The sequence below is a fragment of the Copadichromis virginalis genome, linkage group LG2 (assembly GCF_057382275.1).
Source record: "Copadichromis virginalis isolate Kocher_CV1m ecotype Utaka linkage group LG2, C_Virginalis_male_GT1.1, whole genome shotgun sequence".
NCBI classification, from domain to species: Eukaryota; Metazoa; Chordata; class Actinopteri; order Cichliformes; family Cichlidae; genus Copadichromis; species Copadichromis virginalis.
The window spans coordinates 24,873,614-24,900,647 of record NC_140619.1 but is presented as its reverse complement, the minus strand read 5'-3'; the positions used below and the strand labels follow the sequence as shown (position 1 = coordinate 24,900,647).

The 27,034-nt window shown below is 41.7% G+C and overlaps 1 protein-coding gene across 4 annotated transcripts; it reads left to right on the top strand.

Moving 5' to 3' along the window:
* Positions 1-232: 232 nt before the first annotated feature.
* afap1l1a (actin filament associated protein 1-like 1a) lies at positions 233-26,967 on the top strand. 4 transcript variants are annotated; one of them, XM_085474875.1, is made up of 19 exons: positions 233-316; positions 16,065-16,190; positions 16,320-16,403; positions 16,499-16,578; positions 16,992-17,121; positions 17,280-17,375; positions 17,481-17,695; positions 17,796-17,975; positions 18,126-18,209; positions 18,796-18,871; positions 19,106-19,222; positions 19,304-19,515; positions 20,005-20,150; positions 20,283-20,355; positions 20,838-20,952; positions 22,410-22,577; positions 24,241-24,416; positions 24,502-24,627; positions 25,846-26,967. In XM_085474875.1, exons 1-19 carry the CDS (start codon positions 295-297, stop codon positions 25,870-25,872), a joined length of 2,253 nt encoding a protein of 750 aa, XP_085331001.1. In that variant the 5' UTR covers positions 233-294; the 3' UTR covers positions 25,873-26,967. The 4 variants fall into 4 exon arrangements, with proteins under 4 accessions (XP_085331001.1, XP_085330992.1, XP_085330982.1 ...); XM_085474866.1 differs by having other exon boundaries at positions 233-322; XM_085474856.1 differs by lacking the exon at positions 233-316 and adding an exon at positions 12,973-13,139 and having other exon boundaries at positions 16,995-17,121.
* The last annotated feature ends 67 nt before the right edge of the window (positions 26,968-27,034 follow it).

Genomic DNA, 27,034 nt, shown 5'->3' with positions numbered 1-27,034 from the left:
AGTTCCTTCTCTTTGTTTAGCAGACTGCAGACGAAGAAGTGCTAACTTTACCCTTCAAGCACACTTGTAACCTTGTCAAACACGAGTCATTTGTGGCTCCGAGCTGTTCTGCTGCGACGGGAGCTTGGTGGCTTTAGGACCCAGCAGATCAGCGGGTGCCTGCTGCTGCTCTGTGTTGTATCCACTGTGGATCTATCAGCGGCGGCGGCAAGCAGCTCTCCACACGTCTTCACATGCTCGCTCACTCACTCATGGACCTGCAGTAGACTTTCACAGGGACAGCATCACAGCGCAATGGACACAAGCGGCCCCAAGTGTAAGTGTAAGCTGCTTTCTAATTCGTCAGCTAATTAAGACAAGCATGTGTTTGTTTATGGGAACTAATCATTTCTGGGAGACTGTCAAAGAGTGACACACACACCCTTCCTCTCAGACTTTTATCTGCGGAAAGTCTTGTTTTCTACTTCACTGAACCCAAATGTTTACTGCCTCATTTACCTTCAACAAACACTCACAAACATGTCATTTTAGACAAAGTAAATGTAAATGAAGCAAATTGAGTAAATGTGAACTCATGTGGAGCATCTACAAAGATACAATTGTAGTCCACTTAAAAGGAAAAGAAAAGAAATAAAGCTGCTTTGGTCTCCCCCCCAGCTGCTTGGACAACCAGGAAACCAAGTGCAGACCCAAGACCCACAGTTTGATTGTTGTTCTAGAAAGTGAATCTCACTCATCCTGAGTCAAGTCAAATATCTGGATGTGGAGATGAGATCTTTACAGATTGGGTGATCCTGCTAGTAATTGTCTGGTATTGGACGCCAATGGCACAGAATTCTTTTGCACAGATCTCCAGGGATATGCAGTGTTTTTGTGTGTGTGTTGAATAGCCAGAAATACAAAATGTGTTTCCATGCCATGTGTTTTCTCTGGGCGGGGTGCACTCGCACCCCCTGCACAGAAACATGTTTTCCCACTGTAACAAAAAGCATATACACTTGCCTCCGTCTGGGCTTTAGCTAAACATCAGAAGTGATGGCATTAATCAGGAAAGGTTTGACCAAGTGTAGCATTTCAACTAAGAACATATGGTCAAACCTGCAGTGATTTAAGCTGGTGTTGCTGTTTGCTTTTAGAGCTGTGAACTCTCAAATGGTTTTCATCGACTTGTTGCCCGCAGCCAGGCAGGTAAACATGTGATAGTGATTATAACGTTCAGCTTAATGGACATTTTTACTCAGCTGACTGGAAAGGAAAGAAAAGGGGGCAAACCTGCATGCCTACAAGAAAAACAACAATTCTTTTGGTCACTCCTGCCCTCCCGTCCTCAGTTTACCTCCTTTTCCATTCTTTGTGACTCTGTCAGCATATGAGGATTATGTTGATGTTAGCAGTGTTTTTGGTGTGGAGGCAAAGCATCTTAGGAAGGAAGTTTTTAGGGCTTGTCCAGATTTGCAGACGAGCAGAAAATCTCATCTGTCATTGCTATCTTTCTCAACAGAGAAACTCGTACAAACACACAAGAATGCATCTTGACAGACTGGGCTTTTTGTTTGTGTAAACACCACGAGAATAAACACTCCCCTGTCCCCTGCTTGGCTGCAGCTATTTATTTGATCTGTCAGATATGTTATAATGGGCTAATGAGCATTCATAAAGTTTGTAGCATGTCAGAAATGATAAAGATATTAGTAAAGAAGGTCCACTTCAAAACATCCTGCAAAGTGATGAACACTCTCCAGGAGGCTGACATTGATAATGTAGAGGAGTTCACAAGAGCTGAATCTTTTGTATTTGTGAGGAGCAAACTAGAAGTCAGCTTCAAGAACTGAAAGGTCAAATTAGCTCTGGGACTGCAATCTTTGGACAGACGACACTAAGATCAAAATTATAGAGAAAGGTTCAGGACCTGAAGTATATCTTTCAAAGCCCAGTAAATGCAGTGATGCATGGGTGTGTGTCTTCCAGTGGCATTGGATCACTAATGTTTACAGATGACGTGATAGGAGATAGAAGCAGCCAGATAAATTCTAATGCTTATAAAGATTTATACACATCTTCTGCTTAGATTCAGACAAATGCTACAGAGTTGATGTGAAAGAGCTTCATGGGACACACGGGGAATGAGGAAGAAAACATACTGCAAAAGGCAAAACAGGGGTTTTTGTGTCACGCAGGAGTCAATCGCCACATCTTTAACTGATCAAGTTGCACTAAAAGCTAAAAAAGAAAAACCCAAGGCAGCAAAAATGTGCGGAACTGCTTTTGCAGTTAGAATTCATATGTTCAGATATCAAACTTGTAAAAGTTGACAAGTGGCAGGTAGGAACTTGAATGGTGTGAGCCAGCGACTGTCTGAGCCAGCTGCAGCAGCAGCAGTGTAACAAAGGTTTTGTTTCCACAGTCGACCTCAGTGAACAGTGTGAGAAGCAGAGCATTCAGGTGGGTGTGAGAAGGGTGAGGTCGTCCCTGCAGAGATGCATCGCAGCAACGGGGTTTGCCTGTGATTTAGCCCATCAGATATGATGAATTGAGGCTATTGTCAGAGCATGTGGAAGAACTTGTAGAGAAAAACAATAGACTATGGAGTAGAAAATGATGCAGAGAGAAATGCACAAGTTCACCACATGCAAATCCCTACTCCGTATATTCATTTCTGCTAATGTGACAGCGTGCTCCACATTCCACTGAGTACTATATGAAAAAGACAGCCAGTGTGTTGCAGGGCATCCATGCGCCCGTGCTTGTGTGCCTTTTGGAATGTCATTCCAACCCCCACCATCCTCTTAATATATTATTCAGATAGGAAACGGCTCAGAGTAAGAAAATGTTTTTCTTTTCATAGAACTGAGTTCTGAGCACTGTTAGGAGACAACAGAGGTTTTAATTGGTAGCGGTCGTATTAAATCACAATTTCAGTGGTTTCAGGTTAGCAGTGCAAAAGAGCACAATTAAAATGCTGCCCGCTTTCATCATCTATGCAGCGGTCAGGGGACTTCACTGTGTGCACATTTATGCAACACTTCCTGATTATCTGCTGGGTGATCTGCATTTTTATGTAACAAACAAAGAGTCCTTATACATTTAGCTTTTGTCCAGTATTTTACAACTTGGCTTTTTACCATTAGTTTTAGCAGCCAAAATGAGCAAAATCATAGCTTCCTATGATGTTGTCCTCCTTGCTCAATTTCCAGTTGAGTTCGATGAGGTCAAGGAGGATTAACAACAATAAAACCATCCTGTGGTTCAGTTTAAATGTTGTTCGTTTAGTCTGTTTCGCATCCTGTTGTAAATGAAATAGCCAGACGTAACAAAGGACAGTTACAATGAATTCTACAGGCCATAAAATAGCATTCACCTTCATTTACAGTTCAAAAAACTCAAAGAAAGCTGCCTGTTCTCTGGTGCAAAGCTGTTTCCAGTAGAACTCTAGATCTTTTCTATGATGTGATGTACACAGTATAGTATTATTGTAACTAACTTGAACCACATGAATGTCAATGAGACCCAGAACATATAGAAAAGGGAATCTCCCTTCCATATAACCTTTGTTCAAAAGAGTCTTTGTTTTGTTTCCCTTTTGAGACTTTAGTAGGAGTTTTTAATTATGAAGAAGCTTTGCAGACATGGGTCGATCACACATGTAGCATACATTAAGGCATTTAGTATGATATACGTGTATGTATGATATATGTGCTTCATCATTCATGAGCTCTAAATTATGGATGATTGTAGACCAGCACTATAAGAAGTGGAATTCCCCCCTCTTTAACCCTATGAGAACAGGAGATCACCATGATTCATATGGCTGTATATGTGTGCGGGTTATGTGAGTGTATGTGCACATGTGGGCGTGCACATGTAGGCAGTGGTCATTCTCCACACATTGCTGTTTATATAGGGTTTCCATGGAGACCTGCATCACAACACTGTAGCAGGGGACTATAGAGTGTACGTGACACTGAGGAAAAAAAGGTGTTTTCTTATGCTGCTGACAGTGAAAAGGGACTCTGCCTGAGGTGTGCTGGCACACAGACACAAGCAGTACTTATAAAAGATTACGATTTATTGGGAAAACTTGGCATAATAGGACTTGTCTAACCTGTTATCAGTTAGGACGTCTATATGTGACTTTCGAACAGATGTGAATTAGGGTGATTTATGAAACAGGTACAGAAATTTAATTTAATTTTTTTCCATTTTGCTTTAGGGGGTAAAGAGACATGTTACCGACAACACATGGTGTGGAATTCACAAGAGTTTTGGTGTATGATGTGTGATGACGTATACCACAAAACATTGTAACATAATGTTTGATATTATCTACATTAAAAAAGTAGATTTCATGCTTGGCTCTTTTGAAGAAGTTCGGTCCGTAAAATGATATTTTTAAAGTCTTTGTGTCAGTTTATTGTGGTTCTTTGCTCCAGTCACTGTCAGTGAAGGAATTATTGTTATTGTGTATAAATGCAAAAATGACTGTAAAAGTAAAATATTGAAACACTGCAAAACAGCTTCTCACCTGTAGGTTTTTCCCTGTTGCTGTGCTTTGGCATTCTTTTCATTGGACCATGAAAAAAGCAGGACAAATTCTGGTATTTCATATAAGAAGGTCTTAGTGGCTGGAGCCGATCCCAGGTCACACTAGGGGAGTCACAAGCTACCCTCCCACCTATGGTCAGTATAGAACAGCCATTTAACTATGAGCGTCTTTGGAATGTGGGAAGAACCTGAAAACAAAACCCAAGCAGATAGACTATGAAAAAAGACTCCAGCCTGCCAATAGCTTATTATATTGTAATGATATTTAATACTTTGCAGACTTTCCACCTCCTTTGTTTTCTGCCTCTGTGGTTTCATGCTTCTTTGAAGACTGAACACATATTGCACTTAGTGAAAAAAGAACAAAAAAGAAGTGAAACTACATGAGGCACGACATGCTAATCCATTACCTAAAACACTGCATGGAAGTGTGTTGAAAGGTAACTTAGTAATGATTTAGTAAATGTTATTTTAACTTTTTAGACATAACTGTTGTTTATAATCAAGACTCATTTTATTGTTTACACTGCAAAATCCATGCCCAAAGTCATCCTCATTATGCATTTAAATGCTCTTAACTATACAATACAAAGGCAGTTATCAAGGCCTTCTTATGGCTAACATGACAGATTCAGACAACAGAAATCTCAGCTTTCTGGTGAAAACTGAATACAGCGTTTTAGTTCAGATCTTATTAACACAGAAAATCCCAAGTGGAGACAAAGCAGCCTCTCTCCTCCTTCTGTGCATGTGTGACTGGGATTCTGAGCGTGTGCGTGCACGCACGCGCACGTAAATGGTGTGTGTGAGTGTCTGCCGGCATCTGTTCTGTCTATATTACCCTTGTCTGTGCAACATCAGTGCTTCCACTTGCAAAATAGCATCTTTCTAAGTGTGTGAATACTTTTCTGTGAGGGAGACATAGCATTGTGGTGATCTCATAGGACTGAGGGCAGATACGGGATCTGAATAATACTGACTGCACTGTAGGGGCTTTGTCTAGCAGCAGGCTGAGTCAAGCCCTCTGTGCCATCCTGGACCTGAATAAATCAGAGCAAAAAATGAAAAATGAGAGCAAGGGGAAGGAAGTCTAGCAGGCAGACATCCCTTTGACCTTAGTCCATATTGAGAAATGCCCAGATGCATATGTTTACACCTGGTGAGTATTACTGTTGATCAGACTCTTTCTACCCATCTGTCCATGTTTGTCTCCTCCCTTTTTTTTATTGCATTTTATTTTTCAGGGACACTGGGAAGATCGGCCCTGCCTCACAATGCACTGATAAAATACAGGGAAATCCCCTGGGCACTTTGCCATTCTGTTACTGTGGTAATGCATAAACAGGCATCATCAGCTGTTGAGATGCTTCTTCATCACACACAAGAGATTTGCCACAGTAGACTGAGGGGTAAAGGATTGTAGGAGTCAAAAGTGGAACTCTGCTACACCAGAAGAAATCTTATTTCAGGGCGTCAGTAGTACAACTTCAGTGTTGCCTCTTTCAACAGTGTAATTATTTCAGTAACATAAACCTTTCTCCCATACCTGTCAGATACAATTATTCTTAGGGCCTGATAGCATGAGATTCTTGCTACAGAGATGCAAAAGCTGCTGAACAAACATCACCAATGTCAGGTAGGAAGAAAGAGCAGAGTTGCTTTACTAACCTGACCTCTAACTTAGGACCTTGACTGTCTCTTTGAGATAGCAGCTCTAGCTATCACCGTCTGAACATCAAAAGCTTCTGTGCTTAATGGCTGACCTTCAAAGAGCCAGTTAATGCTTAAGCAGGTGAGCGGGAGTGCACAAGCCCATATTTCTCCCACACTCTGACCATAAGTGCCCCGGCCACCATAGATACCTAATGAGTTTGAGTATTTTCTCTGTCTGGGGTGAGCTCGTTAGAGTGGTGTAATTAGTAGGAGCAAGAATGCAGGATGGAGCCAGAAATCTCTTAGAGACAGACTGCACGACACAAACAAACCGAATGTAAGTGATGTGTAGAAATATTTGCTTTGATTCGGGGAGAGGCTCAGGGAGATTTAAACAAAGATGTTAGATTGGAAAGTAATTGTGCCGTGAAACGCATGCTCTGCTGAATGCAACGCTGTTTATCGCTCTGTCAGTTTCGGGTCAGTGTGCTGGCCAGTTATTGCAAAGAAAAATAAAAATCTCAGACAGAATAATACTCTACTCGCGTAGAAACTCAGCATATCTATGTCCTTAGAGAGTCCCCATCACTGTTATATTTATTGTCTTTGCTCATACACTTGTATCATGGAGTGTGGGATCGTTGCTGTATTTTATAATAACCTGAAGCAGCTTCCCGAGTCCAGTAAAAACAGTGGGGGTGGAGCATGTTTTTCTCTCTCTCCTTAGCCATATACCTTTGCAGTTCCTCCAAAACAAATAAACTTTTCCACATGTTCTTCTCACCTGCTGCTCAGCTCCAGTTTTGTAATCTACATTTAGTATATATGTTCATTATCACTGCTTTGTCAGACATTACTACCTACACAATGAATGCATTAACAAAAAGGCCATGAGAACATAATTATCTCTCAGGGGTTCAGCCTGTAGCTGCTAAATGAGTTTTTGCAGTAATCGCATATTCAAGGCTCTGTTTTATTGTTTCTTTGAAATGCAGCTGCAGATGCATTCTCTATTCTATCTGGTGAATGATCTAGATAGTGAAATGAGAATGGGGTCACCAGAGACGCTGCAGTCAAAGTGGGAATGGGTCAGCTGACAGGAAGAGGAAACAGAAGGCTGGAGGTGATAGGTGATGTCATCGGCAGAGAGAGGGAGTTCATCTCTATTGGGGGCCATATGAGAGAACTCCATAGAGATGCTCAGCCCATTATACTAATGATGATGAGGAAAAATGCTTTGTTTTGCTACTTTTTTAAATCTCCCTTTCAGGGTCTTCAGTAGGTAGTTTAGTAGTCCTGGCATAACCTTTAAATACCCACACTTTCTACTCTATATGCCAGACATGCTTCCAATGAATGGGCTCTTATTCCCTAAGCCCTCAAAAACATGTAATGACATCTCTGTTTTCAGGCCCGGCAATATTGACCAATAATAAGATTTACTTAAACATTCATTAATTTTAAACTAATATATTTCTTTGGAGTGTATGTTGATAAAAACTATAAGCACAGCAATATAAAATATTGTCATTTTTTGTGTTTAAATGTTAAATAAATATATCCAGCAAATCATTAGTATTCAGTTGATGAAGTGTCTGAAAGTCCAGTATTTATTTTCCCTGTGGCTTTTTGCCATCCATCAACTCCTCCAGCCTTAAAGTTTAAATGCTAACCAAAAAATAACCAGGACACCTAGGGAAAGCATAAGATAATGTGCCAAGAGACGAGCTGATGAAAATCAGGTGGGGCAGAGACGTATGTGAGGCTGGTGTAGGACATGAATGAGGACAGCGAGATAGTGGTGAGGTGTGCGGTCGGAGTGACAGATGTGTTCAAGGAGGAGGTGGGATTGCCTCAAGAGTCAGCTATGACTTCCTCTTGTTTGTAGAGGTGATGGACAGATTGAGAGATGAGGTTAGACAGGAGTCTGCACACGACACTGTGACTGTGTAGAAGATAGCCTGGAGAGGTGGAAGCATGCTTTGGAGAGAAGAGGAATAAAAGTCAGCAGAAGCAAGACAGAATACATGTTTGTCAATGAGAGCAAAACAGGTGTAGCTGTGAAGGAGCAACGGAGCAGAGTTAGTGAAGGTGGAGGAGTTTAAATATCAGGGATCAACCGTCCAGACAAATGGACAGTGCACGGGCGAGGTGAAGAAGAGTGGAGATAAGTGTCAGGAGTGATGTGAAGGATAACAGCGAGAGTGAAATGGACAGGGTCACCAGGATTGATTGCACTGACAAAATGACAGTAGGTGGAGCTGGAGAAGGAAGAATTGATTTTCATTGGGAGTCACCAGGATTTGACAAGAAGTTAATACACAAGTGGAACAGCTCAGGTTAAGCAGTTTGGAGACAAAGTTAGAGCAGCAAGGCCGAGAAGGTTTGAGCATGTGCAGAAGAGGGATAGTGGATATATTGGACAGAGGATGCTGAAGAAGGAGCTGCCCAGGCAAGATGAAAAGTGGAAGACAAGAGAAAAAAACCCATGAAGGTAATCAAAGGGGACATTCAGAGGCTTGGTGTGAGAAAAGTGGATGCCAAGGACAGGGTTAGGTGGAAACCGATGATCTGCTGTAGCAGGAAGAAGCCAAAAGAAGAACCAAAGCTCCTCAATGATATGCTGTTTGCTCATTTAAAACCAACACAACAGACTAAATTATGCTAAAATGCTCCACAAAACTTAAGGACACTGCACAGTTGGACGATTACTATGTTCTCCCATAATATAACATTGAATGTTGTTTGTGCAAGAGGCCCCAAGAAGATGTGTGAAAAAGTGCTTGTAAACTGTGCACAGGTGTGCCTGTGTGGTAAACCACACTAAATCATTTTGTTGCCTAAACTTAGCCAACCAGAGCGAGAAAATAAAAGTAACACTGTGGTAGCTCCTAGCAGCTACTGCTAAAGAGCATGAATGGGACACCCTCATTGGGGACAGTCGTTTCACCGAGTTTCATGTCTCCATCTCGTGCACTATAGCACCATCGCTTAGTTGAAGCTAGAGTAACCTTTATAACACCACCTAATGAGGTACTGTTATATTCCTTGTAGCAAGTTAACTTCAAAGCTCATGACATCAGATATGGGTCACGTTCAGTCTGGAAATAGCATACAACATTATGGCATGTTTAGCAGATTGTACGCAACAATGCTCAACAGGCCTAAAGCTACGCTCTCTCTTGTTTGATGGATATATCTGTTTCACAATCAGCAGTGATATGGACATGAATCCTATTGTATTAAAACTGTACCGTAGGTTGAACACCTGGAAATGCACCAGCTTTTCCAATCAAACATAAATGAATAAGTACATTTCCATATCTGAATAAAGCCTTGGTGTATGAACTTTGTACTTCTTCTTGAGGTTCTCAAGTTCCATAATGTCCCCACTCAGGGCATTAAGCAACAACTCATTTTTCCTGCCAGTGCTTTTAACATGGTCAGCTCAAGTTGCCATGGTGACTGTGCCAGCTTGGCCCCCTCATCGCTGCCTGCAGCTATATTTCCCAGTCTATTTGTGACTGCAAGCAAGCCATTTCATACACAGTCCTTCTGTGTGATGTCAAATATAGCAACTTTATATACCGTGAAAGTAAAATGAACGTACAGCAACAGCATTTTTTTGAATATCTCTTCCTCCATCACAAATGACGCAGTAAAAAGTAGCAGAAAGACTGGCAGCAGCCATCAAGATGATTTGCGCTATGAACCGGATCTGTCCCTGTGTACCTGTGGTGTTCTCCAGAGATATCACTTTGCGAATGCCCAGACACGTTTCTACTGGCGAGAGGAAAGAAGAGCTGTCACTCTTGGGAAATGCCAGGAATTCGAAGGGTAGGGTGGGAGGGAATTTCATCATGATAGGGCACAGCCTGGTGAGAGAAGGCATTGTTGGCACACCTCCTAATTCAATTAAAAACTGGGCGAACATCTGGCTGTCTGGTTTACCTCATTCTTTGTTACACGGAGTGGTGTGATAAATCCTGTGGTGAACGGTGATCTCCTTTCTCATCTGTGCTTCTTAACATTATGAATCAGCTCTTTTTTTTTCAAACATGCCTGACTCAGCTTTGATGACTGAGTTGGATGGAGGTATTTAGGTAACACTCACACGGCATGATGATAACACTCAAACGCCACTGTCTCTGTACTGAAAACCCTATCCTTTGACTCACTTAACATGAGATAAGATTATGCTTTTGCACACAAAAAATATGCTTTTCGTCTCCTTCAAAAACTTGCTGGGTCGTATTGTTCGGCCGAGGAAGAAAGACACCTACACAGTGCAGTGTGCTTTCATGTCAGATCGGGTTGAGAAATGGTTGTGTATCCAGCATCTCCAAAGACAATAAGGAAAGGGGCTCTTCCAAGAATAATCCATCAGTTTTCAGTAGATACAGATCTCTTGTGGAGTCACAGATGGTACCGTCTTTTTTTTTCTCGAACTGCTTTATATGGCATGACTTACATCTTTATGGTTCTCCTTTGTTTTGCACTGTGGACTTGACCAGTAGTTTTCATTGTAATAAACACTAGGTTTTGTTTTATCATTAACTGTGACTATTTCTGCCCCGAAGGCTTTAGCTTTTCAAAAACCTGAGATCCATCGCACCCAGCTGTAATATGGTTCAAGGTGGTGTGAATTTTACAACTTGGTGTGCTTTCACATCCCTCCTCTAACATCCACAGTTCTGTATGTGGTCAGATATTTACTATTGAGGTCAAAGTTCAGATTTAGTCACTATCAGAACTCGTTTTTTTTAAGGCCATATCAGGCAGTATGTGAGACTATTTTGGGAAAAGCTGGGAAGCACCATTTACGAGTGAGGAAGGGTCTGGCTTTTTTATCAATAGATTTTAGAAGGAGCTCATTAGTGCGGCGCTTTTCTTCACAAATACAATTCTGTGCAAAAGCATCGAGCCACTACTCATTTCTTTATATTTAACTTCCAAGGAGTCCAGTCCTTTTACCGGACCATTTTTAGAGGAGTAGTTTTTGTTTGTAACGCCACTTAACACTGACCTATGACTCATTTAAGCATAAAAAGACACCCAACTCAAGTGATGAACCAGGGTTGTGTTTACTTACAACAAGCAAATTAGCAATTTGTTACTAGCAGCTAATTACAAACAGATGTAATTTGTTCCCATTCCTTTGGTTTAGCTGAAAACCTCTTGTATGTCAGCATGGTGTGCAGTGTGTCCTTAAAAAATCTGAGGAAACTACACAGGTGTAGGACATAAAAGAAATGACAAGCCTCAAAACTATCTGCAACAGATTAACAGTATCTGATTAGCATTTTTGAGACATGCATCTGGCCCTTCAGTTGATCCATCTACTGTTTGCTTAAGCATCAGCAGAAAGGCCTCAGAATGGTGGCTGTTATAAAATCATTCTTAAGGAAGGACAACTTGGAGAAAAGCCTGAGCAAAAAATTCATCCGCTTGAATTTGAACACTCTTTGCTGTGGAACCAATGCTATGTTACTCTTTCAAAGAGAGGGAAGAAAGAAAATAAAGCAAGACATGGAAACAACTGTGTATAGAAGAACTGCACTGAAAATCAGAGGCAGAAGGTCTAATGGAGTCCATTCTTCCATTTTCTATCTGCTTATTCAATTCAGCTTATCCCGTTGCAGCTGAGCCTATCCCAGCTGTGTTAGGGCGAGAGGCAGGCTACACCCGGGACAGATCACCAGTTTATCACAGGGCTAACACAGAGAGACAGACAAACTTTCACACTCACATTCACACTATGGCCTGTGGTACCTGTGTTTTTGAGAAATGGCAGCACCTACATCCAATTATCCTAGCAAATATAAACAAATGAGGGTTATCTCAATAGTTTTGCACAGTACTCTATATTTTTATTATGAAGTTGTGTTTTTTATCAGCTACCAAAAGACAAAAAAACACACAAATCTTTGTATGAGTTAAATAAAAATTTACAACCTGTTAACTAGTCTCGATTAGCACAGATGGATCTTAAAACCATTCTCGTCTAATTCTGAACAAAAAAGTGAATGAGCTCCCCAAATAGAATCACAATGGGGTGATGAGGGGTCACACTAGGATTCCAAACAACAGGTGATCTTATTACTTGCACGCTTATGCTGTAACCCCAGTCTTGTGACATCATAATGATACTTGTCCAGTCTTGTGCAAGAGGCTTCTTATAGTAAAAGCCTACACTTAGAAGAAGCTAGTGTGTCATATTGTGGTTGTGGTTGTGTATTGAACTGTGTATGCTTCAGGGCTGTTTGTGCCACGTTACTGCCAGTGTGATTGAAGGCAGCATGTTGCATCGTGTTTGGCTGCCTGATTCTGCCTCAAGGTAGCAAATCCTCCACGTGTGACACTGAAAAGGTCTCAACTTGCCCTAATGACTACTCCACAGAATTTCCTAAATCCTGCAACTTTTACTTGACATGTTAAAATACCCCTATAAACTGGGGATTTCCACAGGCAGCTAAACTGGAACCTGTTTAGTTTGTAGCCACTAGTTAAAAGTTAATAATGTAAAGAGAGAGGGAAAGAATGCAAAAGAATAAAGAATGTGAGTTAGCTATTAGTGTGTGTGTTTACACAGCAAGCCTTTCCCAGGTGCTATACGATCCCTAGGATTACAGTGGAAGAAGGGGGATCAAACACATGCGCACACACGCAGAGCACCACCCCTGCCCCCCCCCCCCCCCACTCAAAAAAAAGGAACGAGAGGAGGGTAGACGGAGAGGGAGGTGCAGAGAGATAACAGATCAGATGGAGGAAGGGAGAGGTAAAGGGAGTGTGAATTCAGCAGATGTTAGCTCACCTCCGCTACAGACTTCACAGGACAGAGCACAAAGGGTGTCTTTGAGTCTGGAGTATCTCCTGCAGTATCTCTTTTGTGTATGAATGAGCCAATTAGAGAATGGTGGGACTGTCATCCACTGCCCGTGAAGGTAAGTGTTTTGAAAAGAAAACAACAAGAAAACAGATATTTTATAAATGTTGGTATATTAAAGCATCTGATGCTACAGGATTTGGGCATGCCGAGGGAAAGAGAGGTGTGTTAGCTGCGGGGATGTAAAGACACTAAAGGTGTCGTGCCTTCAATCCAAACACAGTAGGAATCAGATGATGTTTACTTCATGCCTTGAGGGCCATGCCAGCTCACTGAGACACAGAGAAAGGCAGAAATGTTGAATTGTTGAGAAAGCTGTGTTTGCCAGGGTCGTTAGTGAAACATTGTAATTTCTGAAGCCTCTGAAGACTCGTTGTGGGCTGCAAATTCTTGTTGGATAAGTTGGAATGTCTGCTTACAGTGATGTTGTGAAACAAAGCTGCTGCTGACTGAATCCTGTCACTTTCGACATACTGTTATGTTAAGTTTGTTTGTGTGTGTGTGTGTGTGTGTGTGTGTGTGTGTGTGTGTGTGTGGGTGGGTGGGTTGCATGGCAAGAAAAGAAGTCAGCTCAGCATGAGGGAGGTCTTTGGTACTTGGAGGGAGCGGGGGTTGAGAAAAATGGTGCAATCGTGTGAGGTCAGATTATTCTTTAATTTAGACGTTGTTGGGCATGTTAGCACAGGTGCTAGACTCACTGAAATTATTCACCCATCATTCAACCGTACAGAGTTGGCACAGAAAGTCTACAAATGTAAGCTCCTTTTAAAGGCCTGAGTCTGCAGTGTTAAACAAACTACCCTCTCCACTTAACAAAGGTCTACACACACACACACACACACACACACACAATGCAGAGTCTTGCACTATGAACGAGGCGAGGAATGTGTCTGGTGTTTAACAGCAATTGTTAAGCAAGTGTGAGGAAACCAAGTGTGTTCTAAACTTTGACTGACTTTGCAGACCTGCACAATCTTTTTTCTCTGGTGTCTTAAGTCTTCTACTTTATGATGTCTTTTTTTTTAAAAGCTGAAAGTACACAAAGCTTAGAATAAAGTTATCCTTTGACCTTCTATGGAGACACATACATTGCTTTCACTACACTGAACCACATTTTCATCTATCACTGTAACATTACGGGAGCTTTTGCCTAATTAGTTAGAAGACATCGGTTACGTATCGCATTCAAACACACGCACGAGCAGTTGCAGCATAAAAGCAAAAGATGACTCGCCGCTTAAGACGTGTGACGACACTCGTGCATGGTGTGTTGTTAATTATAAAGGAACGATGGACGACTTGAGGGTGGTCTTACGTGCCCCTAGTGCCAAAAATGAGGAAGTAATTCCTTCTCGCTCGCCCTTGCACTGTAAACGTGAAATTGGGTAATCTGATTTTTAAGGAGTAAAATTGTGAAACCGTTTTTAAGGAGTGAGGCGACCTACTTCACGCCAAATCCTTTGAAAGCGTCGCCTCAATTTCTCTATTATATTATATGTAATATACTTGATTTAGTGCTGACTGGTGTAAATTTCAACTTCTCTCTGCAGAGAATGAGTCATGCTGTGGATACGGTTTTGTCTTACACTTAGGTTAGGGGAAGCCCAGTGCTACGCTAGAGCCAGAATCTAAACAGCTGGAACCTCTGGCAGAGTAACAGTGTTCACCAGGCCCACACATCCCACTCTCATGAGTTTCCTGTCCTTCCACTTCCTCATTTCCCTGCATGAATTAGATGTTAATGAGGACACATTCCAGCTCACAGCATGGATTAAATCCTCATGCCCGTTCCTCAGAGTGGGAGCGGGCTGTTATTACAATGGAAGGAAACCAGGCTGGTACAGGAGTCAAAGTGGTTAAACAGACACAGGCAAACATACACCTACTGTAGCTGTTGTTGCTTTTGACCGTAGCCTTGGCTGGGCATTGTTAAAACCCATAGGAAGACCCACCTAAGAAAAGTATGTCTGTCTTTAAGGAGTGGGAGCACCCTGAAATGTAGGACATACATCACTGACAAACAATAGATATTTTCTCCAGCTAATTTATTTTCTGCTTGTCAGAGGTGATTACGTGCAAGTTCACTGCGTTGGGGTCATACGTTGAGACAGCCAACATTCTGCCTCAACTTATTAATGTGCTTTTTAGGCCTGTGTACAAAATCCTGCACACGATGGTGGTTCGAGTGCATTTTCTAGATAAGCAGACAAAAGTTAAGATTTGACACACCTCGCTAAATGCACAACACATGAGCCTGCCTGTGCGTTTTGGGCTTGTGTGCACGAGTGTATGTGTCTGTTTCTGCCTGTGTTTGTGTGTGTGCTTAGCGCAACAGGTCTTGCTGCCATATGAGCGCACTCTGTACAAAGAGTTTTCTGGCTCAGCGGCTGTCCCGCGGCTGACCCTAGTAAGACGTTCGCTAGGTCCAAGGGGCCTGGACTGTGAAAATTGGGTAGGAGGGAGGGGAGAGAGTAAGAGATGGAGGGGAATGGGAAGTAGGGGGAGGCAGACAAGAATGCCAGCAGTGACTCAGCCATTTGTTAGGTTTTGTTTTGTTTTTACATACATAAGCATACATACATAAACTGGGTGCTAGAATACAGACGGTGGTTACAAACGAGCTAATGGAAACACCTCGGGAAGCTGGAAGAAACAAAAAGCGCTGCTTGGTGGCACTGGCTTGCAGCAGGTTGCAAATCTTTTCTCGACTGAAGCCTCTTGGCATTGTTTAGTCTGGATAGACAGAGGGAGATAGAAAGGAGACTCAGTGATGAGATGGCTGATGGATATTGACAAACTGTGAAGCAGAGTGACACAAATTGAAAGAAGGACGAGGGGAAAGCAAAGCAGAAAGAGCCTGTTGGACATACACCAGGGATTTGTTTAGACTTGCTAGTCTGACCTTTGCCCTCTCTAATTATACACAAATGCTTGCACATATACTCACACACCCCTTTGACCATTTGCCCTCCTCTCTGCGCAGCAATGGAGGTGTTGGTGAGTGAGCTGGGCGTGCTGCTGAAGATGCTGGACCAGGAGAACCTCAGCTCCACCACCCAGGAGAAGAAGACCTCAGTGCGGAACCTCCTGCAGCAGATAGAGCCATCAGGTAACAGAGAGGAAGGAAATTCATTTTTACACTAAGTTCTGAATGATTGCACACATAAGGTTTGTTTTTTTTTAATGCTGTTTTTTTTTAACTTACTGCTGCCTGTGTTTTCTTCTTCCTCCCCTCTAGTGTCAGGAACAGACTACATCTACATGAACTCATCAGTGTACAGAAATGGCACGAGCTTTGTAGAGTCTCTCTTTGAGACATTTGGTGAGCTCCACCATAGTGAGATCAAATGAAAGCCACTTATGCAAATTCCCTGCCCTTAACATAACGAGAATAAATGAATGTCTCTTTTTTTTAAGATTGTGAGCTTGGAGACCTAAAGGATGTTTCTGATGATGTGAAAGAAAACAAGAATGCACAAACTGAAACTTCGAAAAAGGCAAGTGAAAAATATGAGAAAATATGAGAACTCATATTTTGGAAATTAACTAAATATTGGCTTAAAGTCCTGAAGGTGAAAGGATTCCGTGTGTGGGCTGTAAGCTGTTTAATATCAGTCTTTTCAGCACTCGCTGCCCCAGTTGCACTTTGCAAATTGCAAATCCAAAAGAGGCGATGAAAACCAGAGACTGTGTTCCATATTGTGGGGTTTTCCCTTTGCTCGACATGCTCATTGCTCTGTAAACTGCTGGACGAGTGAAGACTTGGGGATCCGCCCAGAGCCCATGCGTCTAATTTATGGAATTTTTTACAGGGTTATTCTGTGCGTCTCTTTGATTATGTAGCTCTTTTGGCCTTTTTGGCTATAGAGGAAATTTGAGAGCTTTGTTTATATTTATGTGTCTCCCTTAGCAGAGCTGTGTCGCCCCACACTCAGCTGACTCGCCACCCCCGCTGCCCACAACCCCTCCTCCAGAGGAGTACTACGAAGAAGCAGTGCCCCTGGGCCCTGGCAAGATGCCTGAGTATATAATAACAAGAGGTCAGCATGTTCCCACCTCAGTTGAACTCAGTGACCTTAGTGTTCTAGAATTTTCCATGCACAGGATATAATTGATATGAACACAATCATATAGCAGGATGTACCACAGATAATTAGCGCAACAAAAGCTAAATTGCATTTTTTCCTTCCCTTTCCAGTAAGGTCCAGCCCTCCTAACTCTATAGAAGATGGCTATGAAGATACAGAAAACCAATACCCCACTACCTGCTCAAACCTACGTCGCAAAAACTCCTGTGAGAACACCCACACGTTTCCAGGATCGCCGGATAAATCCTGCGTTTTTCCAACAAATAAAGCTGACATTTTCCCTCTCTCTGTCTTTCTCATTGCTTCAACAGACAATGATTCTGATGCTCTGAGCAGTTCTTACGAGTCCTACGAGGAAGACGAGGAAGAGAGGAGCCCGAGCGTCCGGCTTACTCATCAGTGGCCCTCCGATGAGAGCTCCATGCCTCCTGCCAGGGACTGTCGCATTTGTGCCTTCCTGCTGCGTAAAAAACGCTTTGGGCAGTGGGCCAAGCAGCTCACTGTCATACGGGACAACAGGCTACAAGTGAGATGCTGCACTTTCTCATCTTCCTTAAAGGATGTTCTTTACTTGTATCTTTCCTTTTTTCCCCCCTCACACGTACCACATTTTGTTCTTTGTGCAGTGTTATAAGAGTTCCAAAGACATGTCCCCCTACGTGGACCTGCTGCTGCCCCAATGCACTGTAGTCTACGTCCCCAAAGACACCAAGAGGAAGCATCATGAGCTTCGCTTTACCTTACCCAATGGGGACGCGCTGGTGCTGGCGGTACAGAGCAAAGAGCAGGCCCACACGTGGCTTACGGTAATTTTAGCATGCTGCAATTTTATGCAGGAGTCATGTATTTTCCTCTGGTATAGCTGCCAATCATCAATGGTCTATCGAGGGGGGGGGGGGGGGGGGGGGGGGGTGTTAGCATCCAGTCCAGAGTGATAAGTGCAAACTTTCCCGCAGGTTGTCAGAGAGGTGAGCAGTCAGAGCGCAGCACCCGAGGAATCGGCATCTCCTGTCATTCTCAGAAAATGTGAACTTGATAAGGTAAGCGTGAGAGAGAGGATGTTTATGTGAGTGTATCCTTGTGGGGGTTTTTTTTGTTATATCCCCGAAGTCCGTAATTCTTCCTTACAGCAGCTGAGGCGAGGAATGCTCAGCAGCAAGCAGCAATTGTGCTGTCAGCATCAATTTTCCTAAACAATTGTTTGGCTCAACACAGATACCTGTGTTTGGCTCGCAGAACAAAGAGCAGATAAGCAGGGTAATTAGGAGTTAAGACTTCGTTGACGGAGGTGGTGGTGAGCCAATGTCGGAAGAGGCACATCCTCTTTAGGAGTTTATTAGATCACAATCTGCAACAGGCTCTCATACAAAAACAAATACTAAAACAAGGGGAGCCCATATAGAGCTGGAAGGAGACTATTTGTTTAATTATGCCATGTGTTTGTATTTAGGAAACAGCGTGACAGAAAGACGTCTAAGAAGGTGGATATGTATGAGAAGAAATGCCTTTAAAGTATAGTTATTTAGCTCTTTATTAGTCAAAGGCAAGTGTAGACCAGCTTAGCTTAGAATGAAACCTTGGGCCCTGATAAAATCTAACCTTGTGTTGGCGTGTTTGCTTCTGCAGAGGTTGTCTGCGGAGAGGAACACATCAGATTCAGACAGTGTGGGCGTGTCAGCTGGAGAGAACTGCAGAGAGAATGGTAAGGCAGAGATGCACGCAGTCTTAAAGCATTGCAGCTGTTCCAATTAGAGGTTGCTGGGATGTAATTTGTGTGACTCTTCCATATTGCTGCATTTATGCCATATGAGATGGGAAGGATTCTGTTGAAACATGTTGATAAAATAAAACAGATTGGGAATACAGTTCCCAAACGACACAGATAAATCCAAACAAAAGCATCTGATTTTGAACTCTTTTTAATTTTTTTTTTTAGGTAAGGTGAAACGGGGTCCTTTTGCTGCGGGGCGTAAGATCACACGCATCATCAGCTTCTCAAAGAAGAAGTCAACTCGGACAAGTGACCCACGGACATACAGCGATCCTCGGCAAGGTCAGAGCCCGCTTCAATGTCGTGCTTCAGGAGTCCAAGTTTGCGGAATGCGTAACTCTTCCTTTTCTCCTCGCTATGCAGGCCATTTGTCAGTGCTGGTGAACCAGGTGTGGCGGGAGCAGTGGTGCTGCGTGTGCAGAGGTGCCCTGCACTTCTACAACGACAAAGGAGATCCTCGGATGTCTCTCCCTTCCCTTCCTCTCCACGGCTGTGAGGTGGTTCCGGGACTCGGACCCAAGCACCCCTTTGCCTTCCGTGTCTTACGGGACAGCACAGAAGTGGCTGCCCTGGAGGTGTGCTTCTTGTTTGATTATTTCAAAGCTGCACGATATTACCAGAATGGTCGAATCTGTGAGAATTGAAAAGAGTCATCTTTCATAAGAACATAAGCAGGGAGATATTTTTAACCAGCTCAACAGTCTCCATCTGCCCAACAGAGGTGGTAGGCTTATTATCGGGTTAATGTTTTGATTCAATCTCATCACTCTCGTCAGTTCGACTCGGTCAGCACTGGGCAGCTGTTTCAGTGAAAAGAGCTCAGATAAACAGACTGTGAAGCAATTATCAGCTAATGAGCCAGATGTTTCTCTCATCCACTCGAATACCTGCAAAGCAAAAACAATCACGATCTGTACAAAAGCTTCAGAAATAATCCGAATGCATACTAACGTGCATATCACACAACCATTCACATCCCATACATCACCACAGTCTTTAAGTAGATTGAATATTAAACTTGATTATTTATTTATTTATCCAATGCCTTTCTTTTAAATTGTCAGGCAAGCAGCTCAGAGGAGCTTGGACGGTGGCTCGGTCTCCTCCTGGCAGAAATGGGCTCTGCGACAGACCCAGAATCACTGCATTACGACTATGTAGATGTGGAAACCATTGCTAACATCCGTGATGCTGCGCGGCATTCCTTCCTGTGAGTGAGATGAAGCGGAAGGGGGTCAGGATCCATGGACAAGTTCAAAGCTAGGCCATCAACCAAAGCAGCGATGTTTTTGCTTACATCATTTTTATGTAAATTTACTTTGTCTGTTGTCTCTCAAACTAGGTGGGCTACCTCCTCCAGCAGCACCTCCACAGATTCTAGAACATACGATGAGGTACCTAACGAGGATCTGCAGGTAAGCAGGACACTCACGCTCAGAAATCACGCGTTAACTTTGATGTGACCAGATCAGAAGATGTATGGGCATGCAGCTGTTTGGGTTTTCGCTGTCTGACATCCCATCAGTCACCCAAATAAATAGACAGTGCTCTGCTGCACTCCTATCAATGATGCCTTTTTTTTTACCACAGAAAGATCAGGGTGTCCGCATTAGGGAAAAAAAAGATAAAGTGCTCTGACTGGTGACAGGAAGGCAAGAGGTCATAGCAGTTTCACAGCCTGTAAACTCCTTTCTTAACCCCATTAACATGCACTTTAAACACATGCCTCTCACCACCTACAACCAAAAACACACACACGCACACCACAGCAGTCTCAAATCACTAAATCCCGAGACACGTTCACTGCATATCCTGATAAACAAATTTAACTTTTCTTGATCTGCCCTCACTCTTCCCACATCTGTCACTCCCCCCGCCCTCTCTCTGCTCCACCCAGTCAGGAGAGAACCGCAGGCAGCAGTCTGGGAATACAGGGAAACGGCGCTCAAGTTTCTCAAGCAGCGACTCTGACAGAACCAAACCATTAGTCTCCCTGAAGCGAATAGGCTCACGTAAGTGTGCTCAGTTTGTTTTCCAGTGTGACTTGCAGTTCATCAAGTGGTGCTGAGTCTAACCTTGTGAAATAAATTCTAGGATTTTCCAAAGAGCAACAAAAAATCCTCTATTTTATATACATACTTAGCTTTTAATTCAATGCTTCCTAAATAAAAAGGAAGACATCTTTAAACGCCCCTCTTCGGAGTGTGACTAAACTGTCTCCTGACTTGTTACATTTGTGGTAAACTGATTGTTTTAAACAATTTTTAAGGCAATTCTCTTTTTTTATTGTTCTGTCAGTATGAAACTTAAAATATTGCTTTACAACTTTGAAACATTGCCATTTATTGTTTAATGTGCAGCCTTATGAGCAGTGCTGGTGTCTTTTTTCAACTACTTTGAAAGGAGCTGACTTCACATTTATTAACTTACAGGCTGAGTTTATTAATATACTTTGTTGTTATATTAAGTATTTTTTCTATTTTATACTGATCCTTGATTTACATCTGTGTGATTAAAAAAAACCCATAAAAACAGCTCAAAATACTGTGGTGGGGGGGAGAAATAATTCTTCTTAATACATCAATATTTCACTAAGTCATAGATTCCAGTGCTCTTGAGCTCATATAGCTTACACTCCTTCGAGTTGTGGGCTTAAGCACTGGCAGTCATAAAATTTGAGCAGTCATCTGGCTCAGTATTTCTTCTTTTCTTCTCTTCACTCAATCATCTTCTCACTTTCCGCCCATATTCCATTCCCTCTGCTCTGGCCTCTCCCATTTGCTCCCTTTTGTCATTCGCTCTCTGCTGCACAAGTGAAGGAGATGAGCGTCTGAGTTACAGAAAAGTGATATCAGTGCGGATTTCTAGGGTTCCTCTTCTTGCCGCGTCTCCGCTGTGGTCTTCGCTGTCACCTTCTGGCACATCAAAGAAGCCGCGCTTTCCATGGGCTGAGAGCTGCAGGATGTAACCTGAGATTTATTGGACACTCGCATTAGATCTGCTGCCTCACCCTCTGACCTCTTACCCCGCAGGAGTGTGTGTGTTTATCTTTAATTCCTGCAACCATATCACCGGGTTTCCTTGAATTTACAACGCTGTATTATGGCCATTATAGGTTAGGGTTTGCTTTGGGGTGAGTGGAGCATGGTAAGATAGTAAGTTTAATGTCTGATGCTTAAAGAAAGAAAGAAAAATCAAACATCCTCTGAAACATAAATGGGACATGAACACAAAAATATTATGTTCTCTAATATTAAAGCCACACAATTTCTAGAAAAATGAACGCTGTCTCTCTCTGGCCTGTTGTAAAAAACGACCATGCTCTACATCCATGTGACACTTACAGGCAGCTTCATATTGCCCCCACGGAGAGCATAGCATTAATTATGCAGACAGGCTGCCGTGAGAGGGTTTTGTCTTATTCCCATAACCCCTGTACATCTGACCTTTAACCTTTGCTCTCATCCAGATACCAGCCAGTACGGGAGGTATGGGAAAACGCGAGCAGAAGAAGATGCCAAACGCTACCTCAGAGAAAAAGAGGAGCTGGAGAAAGAGCGAGATGGCATACGTAATGCACTAGTAACCCTCCGACAGCAGAAGAGAGAGCTGAAAGAAGAGCTGAAGACAGCTGCAGGTAAGAAGATATAAAGTCAGGCATGAATGGTTGCTCTTTATTGTTGAAGCAGTCCCAAAATGAAAAACACAACTAAAACATGCATGTACCCTCTCGATGATTAACTAATGTATGAAGACATAGTTACAAGGCACAAAAAAAAAAAACATGGGAGGATTTTAGTCTTATTTTTGCAGGATTCATTGGTGTGTTTGTGCAAATTTGCCAGACGTCCTTTACATCATAACGCATCACGGCTCTTTATATGACCCCGCATTGTGACCTCCTTTATTATAAGGCCATGAAAGAGCAGAAGTTTCCCATGCAGCATTTGTATTAAAATTATTACATGAAACAACATGCTTATGAAAAAAATGTCTGCTATCTCTAATTACCTAATTTCCTCTAGTACTGTGTGGCGTGCTTCCAGCAGAGGCAGAGGAAACAATCATAACTGTGCCACAGAAACACAACTATATGAAACCTATTACATTTTAGATCATCAACACATTTTAATGAAGCAAAATGTTTTCTTTAAAAACATCTAAGTAGTATTTTTAGGTTTCATAATTAGATTCGATTTTTTTATACAGTGCTTAAAAAATTTATAACAGCATCCTGCATTGTGAGGTTTATGCTGCAGTTGTTGAAATATTTTTTTAATGTTAATAACTTGTTTCAGGCTAGTTGAGCAGTATGTGTAAGTCTTTTACTTGAAATTGTACTTTTAATGCTAAAATATAATTATTGTTGTTATCCAGTAATATTCGACTATACTGTTTTACAAAATAAAGTAAAAACAAAAAGTGATAGCACATTATTATTAAAAATAAGTTTATACTAAAAATGTGTTTTAAAATCAAATCAAATCACTTTTATTGTCACATCACACGTGCAGGTACATTGGTACAGCACATGTGAGTGAAATTCTTGTGTGCGAGCTTCACAAGCAACAGAGTTGTGCAAAATACAATAATGTAAACAAGCAAAATACAAGAATGGCTACATCTGAAACTAATAAATATATGTACAATATATAATAGTATATGCATTTCTGGATGTGTATACTAAATATTTTTCTACGTGTGTGTGTGTGTGTGTGTGTGTGTGTGTGTGTGTGTGTGTACACATATTTTACAAATTAAACAATAAATAAAATATATAAAAATATACAGAGTTGAGACATGTGCAAAACAGTGGCATTACTGTACAGTATGGAGTGCATAATGTTAAAGTTCCAGTAGTGAAGCTGAGGTGTCTATGACGTGTTTTTTAGTGGTTGAATGTTATTCTTGGTTAATTTCCAAATACAGAAGTCCGGTGGCTTTAAAAATGTGAATTCAGTTTGCTATTTGCGTCTTAAATAATGATACAACTTTTTCTCCTTTTTTTAGTCTTAAACAAGTTTTGGGCAAATTTCTAGAATATTTTTGTTTTCTTGCTTTTTTTTAACAGGTGGTCTAATAAATTTCATCGCTAGATAAATTAAAAAAAACCCAAAATAAACAAAAAAAATTTCTCTTGAGATTGAGATTGACTTATTGTAAAATCAATAAATTTAGAACTTGAGTAAGTGCTTTATTTTAAAAACTGGAATTTTAAGACTTATTTATAATGCAAAGGATATGAACGTACAAATGCGTATCTTATTGTTTTGATCTATTTCTGTGAATCTGTGTGGCAGATAAGAGGAAGTCCTTCCTGAACAAGCGTGTGGCTCAGTTGGAGGAGGCCTGTCGAGCTAAAGAGGCAGAGAGGGTGGACCTGGAACTTCAACTGACTCAGGTCAAAGAAAACCTAAATAAGAGCCTGGCAGGAGGAACCCTGGGGGCATCAGCGGAGGCTAAACCTCCTGTTCAGGTACCGCTTATGCTTAATGTAGAAAGACAGGCCCTCTGCATACAAAGATTTTTAAATACTTCTATCCTTTTTCTATATTGTCCAGGCTTCTAGCAAGAAGATCCAGAATATCTACAGTGATTCTTTACCAGTAAATTGTGCCGCAGAGCTGCGTAGGAGGCCACCGTCTGTTTACGCTTCTTGTACTGGAACTGTCATGCAGAAAGCAAAGGTAATAGTGATGAAATTCATCCGTTCTGCTGCACGCAGTTCAGTTGCTCAGTTTGTCGTGTATTGTCATGTTTTCTTTTCAGTCTCCTCAGGGAGTTAATAGAGTCACCGCGGCATGTACCATCATCTAATGGGTTTTTCACAGTTCGCACATAAATAGATAGTCATCATATGATAGTGCACTCAATGTAGATATTAGTGGCTCTATGTGTTAATGAAATGTGAGGCGGTCTACGAGGAAGCAGCAATAAAAAAAAGTGTATTGCAAAATTGAAGCATTACAAATACACCATATTGTTCCATTGACTTTCATGGCCACAGGTGTATTAAGTCAAGCACCTATTTATGCTTCTAAAAACATTTGTGAAAGAATGGGTCGCTCTCAGGAGCTCAGGACCTATGAAAAAAGCCCAGTCGTGAAATTTCCTCACTACTAAATATTCCACAGTCCGCTGTTAGTGGTTTTATAACAAAGTGGAAGTGATTAGAAATAACAGCAACTCAGCCATGAAGTGGTAGGCCATGTAAGATCACAGAGTGGGGTCAGAGGCACGTAGTGCACAGAGCTTGTCAGCTTCCTGCTACAGACCTCTGATGTGGCCTTCAGATTAGCTCAAGAATAGTGTGGAGAGAGTGTCATGGAAACGGCTCCATCCAAGCCTTACATCACCAAGCTCGATTCAAAGTGTCAGGCGCAGTGGTGTGAAGCATTCTGCCACTGGACTGTAGACTGCTTCCTGTTACAACATAACTGTGCACCAGTGCACAAAGTAAGGACCATAAAGACAGAGTCCTGACCTCAACCCAACACAACACCTTTGGGATGAATTGGGCGGAGACTCAATCCAACATCAGTGTCTGCCGCTGGAAGAATGGGCAAAAATTCCCATAAACTCATTTCTAAACCTTTTGGAAAGTCTTCCTAGAAACGTTGAAGCCGTTATAGCATCAGTGGGTGGGCCAATGTCATATTAATGGCTTCAGAATGAGAAGTCACTCAAGTTCATATGTGTGTGAAGGCAGACGAGTGAATACAATTTAGTGCACCATGACCTTGTTTTTCATTTCATTTTTTCCCCAAAAAGCTTTAGGTTTTCATTCTGTTAGATTACTGTAAACAACTATTTAATGATATAAGTACACTTTTGTGTTTCCTGTGAAATTAATTGAAATCCGTTTTCACATCATTAAAAAAAAAAATCTGATTTTCTTTCTCTAGGAATGGGAGTCAAAGAAAGGAACCTAGGATGACGAGGGAAATAATGCATATCTGGAAGAGACTTTGGACCCTTTGTCTAAAATTTGCCATTTATAAATGAAAGTCAAGACTTGTTTCCTTTTTGGATTGCTGAGAAACTGCATAAACAGTAATGAAAGAAATCAGCCACTAGGTGGTGGTACAGCTTACTGAATATTTCCAACGACTGTTTACGGTCTGTAGCCAAGTATTTTCACTTTCTGGAAAGGTGCAGTTTAAAATTTTGGAAAAGGAAAACAAAAAAATCAAGAAGGGTAAGTTCAGCAGAGAAAGGCAACATAAAAGTATGGAAAGCACTACAAATGAATAAAATGTAGTGTGGAAAAGAGCCAGAAATGTTTAAATGGTGTCGTGAGGGGAAAAAAGAAGGCCAAAGCAATGTGACGTATCGGAAGCTTTGAGAATGAAAGACAGTTTAAGCCATGATGTGCCTTTTAGGTGACATAATCTTTTTTGTTTTGCCTGTACATAATGAGCGCCAACTACTGTTCTATATGTGTTTGTACTTAAAATACTGTACAGCGCTTCATTCCTCATCACAAAGTGTGCAAAAGTTTTAGGCACAGTTTTCCAAGGTAATTGGCAGGTATGTTCCTCTGGGGGTTCAGGCTCTCTGAGTTGCATCAAGTAATCCCATAGTGACTCTCTAATCTTCAGATAATACCATCTGCTGCAGCAGTCTCTCTATTTCTTGATGTTTCTTTAATGACTCCACAGTGGCTCATATCCCTAATGTTGCTACTCCTTTTAAGTGCCTAAAACTTTTTGTGCATTTTTTTGCCTGAAGTCAGTATTCGGGTACGTGCCATAGAGGATTCTGGGTAAAAAACAAAGTAAATCCATGCTTGTCCTGATCACCCTCTTTGGCACACATTTAAATACAGCTGAATACTTACATTACAGATCATTGAGTTACTAACAAAGTGGTGCTATCAGTGATAGAAATCTGTCTTTTCCTTTTAATGAAATCATCAAATGTCATTTTAACACCTTCCTTACCAAACCTGTGGTCGCCTGTTGCACTTTACTGTTCTCGTACCCGGATGAGGGAATAATAAATGTGTCTCTTATTTTCCCAAACAATTCCTGTTTAATTAACTTGTTACTAAGCACAGACTGAATTTCCTTCTCATAAAATGCACCGACACAT

Coding starts and splice junctions, on each gene's coding strand:
- afap1l1a (XM_085474847.1), top strand. CDS start 13,109: ATGGTGGGACTGTCATCCACTGCCCGTGAAG. Junction 17,376..17,480: donor CCTACGTCGCAAAAACTCCT/GTGAGAACACCC, acceptor TTGCTTCAACAG/ACAATGATTCTGATGCTCTG. Junction 18,210..18,795: donor GAAAATGTGAACTTGATAAG/GTAAGCGTGAGA, acceptor TTGCTTCTGCAG/AGGTTGTCTGCGGAGAGGAA.